The 4044-nt window shown below is 36.8% G+C and overlaps 1 protein-coding gene across 1 annotated transcript in view; it reads left to right on the forward strand.

The window, feature by feature from the left end:
• The first annotated feature begins 1340 nt into the window (after positions 1-1340).
• Positions 1341-4044, forward strand: part of LOC110037209 — a 4587-nt gene continuing 1883 nt past the window's right edge. The window contains exon 1 of the mRNA XM_020741800.1: positions 1341-2065. Within this exon, the coding sequence (XP_020597459.1) occupies positions 1472-2065 (594 nt within the window). The 5' untranslated portion in view covers positions 1341-1471. The remainder of the gene's footprint in view (positions 2066-4044) is intronic.

The raw sequence follows: 4044 nt of genomic DNA on the forward strand, positions 1-4044 counted from the left end.
TTTTGGATGAATTTATTGAATAAAGATTTATATGTGGCAACTAAGTATAAAGGTTGCAACTATTGGGATACTTTAAGAATGCCATAGTTGATATTTTGTTATTGCTTTCTTGGCAAAAAAAAAAAAAAATGGGAATAATATAATATATTTGAAATATTTTGAGGTTGTTTGATTCGTTGTAAAGTTAATGGGCAACTTGATTTTATTTTCTTTGGTTTGAAGCTGAATTAAGAGAATGTTGTTCAATATAAAGATTAATGGGTTGGTTACCGATGCGAATGAAATATGTGATGAATATCTCGCTATTTTACACTTATTTTGCATATTTCATTATGTTATTATGTGTAAGGAAGGCATTTCTGTTTGTTTAGGGCATGTTATGAGTTTGGGGCTGCTTAGGAATGAAAAGGGACAAATTGGAGCGAATAATTTGAATGAGTGAGCCAGCGTACCCACACCGCCTTCACGAAGTGCCCCTGTCATACAAACACTCTCGTGTTAACTACCAGCGCACCAGCACAATCGAAGGATCGTTTCCTATGGTCTGACCTACTACTAGAGAAAGAAGGTCATTTCTGAGGCCAAATTCTACTATTGGGTTTTGTAGTATAAGGACTAGATTCTTAGGAAATGTGTGACATCTGAAGTAGTCAACGGTATTATTAGGTATTGTCATGATTCAGAATTTGGAGAGCATTTTAGAGGACTTAGAACTACATCTATGGTATTACAATCTGAAATTTATTAACCTACTCTTTTTAAGGATGTGAATGAATATGAGAAAGATTGTGATTGATGTCAACCGACCGATCTTCAGTCTCAATTCGACAGGGTTGCATCCGATCAATTAAGCGAGTCATTTGGTCTCGTGCCAATCGGCCCTCTTTAGTTGCACTTTCCTCTCTCCTAGTCTATTGGATCTCCTACCGATTCATGCTAGTGCATTCCTAATGTACATGTATCAGATAATTGTTAAAACTAATGATCTACCGACTCTCATGAATATGAAAATACGATCACATCTTGGTCAAAAAATAACATAAAAATGAATCATAAAAACATCATAGTAAAAAAATTACTTTCATTGAAGGGGAGAGACGATTGAAGGTAATTATGGAAGAAATAACAATAACAATTTTATTTTATTTTAAATAATTTTCTTTTATAATGCTCGTGTTATTTCTTGTCGTTCATATATTTATATAATTTCAAGTTTTTTATCGACAGTGTAAATGCATTAAATTTGGATCATAAGTCCCACAAAATGAGACCACTTCCACTCGTCTTGCCAATAAAACAAAGAAGAAATCCAAGTAATTGAGTGCATTGCAAGGGGCGAATATGTTAGATCTGCTAATAAAACAAAGTATAAATTCCCCACAAAGAGCAGCCGCACAGACTCTTCATCCCCCTTCTCCTCCTCCTCTGCTCTTCTCTTCTCTCCCACACCATCAACACCAAGCCAAATCCAATGAAGCCTCACCAACAAGAACAATCAACCAACCAAAACAACCATTACCAACTCCTCCAATCCCCCAAACTCTTCCTCAACTCTATCTCCTTTCTCCCCAAGATCCTCACTTTCTTCCTCGTCTTCGGCTTCGGCCTCACCTTCGGCATCATCTCCACCTCCTACCTCAATTCCTTCCCTTTCCCCTTCCCCTTCCAACCCTCCCAACTCCAATCCCCCACCCTTCCCCCTCATAACCAGTCACCACCACCACTCTCACCTCCGCCTCCCCCTCCGCCTCCGCCTCCGCCGCCGAGAGCTCGAACCGGTCTCAAAGGATACATCGAGCCAAATGAAATCAAACATGACATGACAGACGAGGAGCTGCTATGGAGAGCTTCCATGGCACCGAAAACAAGTTCTTTTCCTTATAAACGAGTCCCCAAGATTGCATTTTTGTTCTTGACGAGGGGACCCCTCCCCTTCGTTCCGCTGTGGGAGAAGTTCTTTGAGGGGCACCATGGCTTCTATTCAGTCTACGTTCATGCCGATCCCTCCTACAACCACTCCTTCCCGGTCGGGTCAGCCTTCCATGGCCGCCGAATTCCGAGCAAGGTTAGTCTTTTTATAATTCTTGCTTTCTCATGATCAAAGCAGCTCTTCTTCTTATTCAACAGTTTATGATAATATCTACTCCAAAAATTATTTCATACGGATGCATGCGGTGTCCGATCTTCATCATAGATCACTGCGAAAATATATTTCGATGGGTCTCACTTTTAACTTTTTTTTTTTTTTAATGATCACGATGATCGATGGTGAAGATCGGACATCTCATACATCACTGCATGCGGTGTCTCACTATTTATTCAATATGAAAGAGATACAATTAATTAGGAGTTAATGAAGGCCGGTGGCTTAATAATTCTTTTTGATGGCGATGACATTTTTGTTTAAGTATATGTCGCTCAAATTTTTTATATTTACTAACTTCTAAATGTTAAATATATGTATTTTTTATGCATAAAATTTAACACCAAATTGTCATAAACGTAATTATAAAATTTTAGGTGTTGCATATGTAAATATATAAGATTTATGTCATATTTATGTAAATTTTTCTTCAATGCTGGTCGATTAGAAAAGCAAGGTGCTAATTCCGGCTGGTTTTGAAGAGTCCAATTTGGCTGCAATTGGACCTAGTCTTTCTTTGGCTGCTGCTGGGGTAGGAGTTAAGAAGGGGAAGTACGCTGGAAAAGTAATTGTCAATAATGTTGTATTTTTATTTTAATATCATTTTAAAAGTAAAAATGTAGCATGTCGCAATTTTAATTGAAAAACTTAAATATTTTAATTTAACACTTAACCATCACTTTACATATGTAATGCTTTTAAAAGTAAGTTTAAATTTAAATATACTAAAGTTTAAAGTAATTATTATTATTGATATACAACCAATAAATTTTCATCATTCGACATGAATTTTGAGATGTGACGTGAATATTGAAATAAGTTTTTAGAAATGAATGTTTAGATTCACGGTAAAGATCATCCAGAACTCTGAATTCAGGAAACTTACAGTCATACTAACCGGCTCGATGAGGCGCACTGAATGACATTGGAATTGATCTGATCAAAGTCAGAATAAACCCGAATCAATTCGTTAAATTATTTTTGGAAACTTTGGGTAAATAATTGAATAGTCAAACAGATTTCAAATATGAGAACCTTTATAGTCAAATCGAGTGTCTCCATAATACGAATCCAATGACTATGAATAGAGGACTACCATATTCTTATCAAGAGTCCACAAAATGAATGCAACGATGCACCTTGTATACAGTGCAAAGATGTGTCTCCTATATGATGCATTGATGCCTCTTGAAAATGGTGCAACAATGCACTCTAAAATAACAGCTTACAACGTCGTTATCAATAGACAGTGACTTTCTCTATAATTTTGAAGCTCTCTCCTCACAGCTCACTGTTATAGACTACGTGGTCTACAGACATTATCACAACTCATGTAACTCCCTACTATAGCCTTTACGACTTATGAACGTCTTCGCAACTCATACAACTCCCAAATTTGGTCGTTGTAGCCTGTGGACATTATCACAGCTCTTGCAGATCTAAACTCTTACATCTGCTGCTTATAGATATTATCACAACTCATACAGCTCACAGTTCTAGCCTTTGCAGCCTACGAATGTTATCTACTTATGCAACTCCCAACTTCGACTACTACAGCCTACGAAAGTTATCACAATTCATGCAACTCCCAACTCCAACTTCTGCAGTCCATAGATATTATCACAACATATGCAGCTTAAAACAGAGTTTTTTTGCGCCTACAAATGTTATCATAGTTCATCTAGAAGTTTTAATTTAAAATAAATTAATTTATTTTTTTATAACATTCATGTACATCGGGAATGCGCAAGCACAAATCTTGAGAAGATCCAACTGTTTAGAAGGCAAAAAAATTAGCAATAAGGGGGCTCACCAGCAGAAGACCAAAATACCTTCGTATTTAATCGGACATAGCGGTCTGAACCAAGACAAAAACTAAAGCCAGTCGGATCCTCTCCTAT

This window comes from Phalaenopsis equestris, unplaced genomic scaffold, assembly GCF_001263595.1.
Source record: "Phalaenopsis equestris unplaced genomic scaffold, ASM126359v1 Scaffold216823, whole genome shotgun sequence".
Lineage (NCBI taxonomy): Eukaryota > Viridiplantae > Streptophyta > Magnoliopsida > Asparagales > Orchidaceae > Phalaenopsis > Phalaenopsis equestris.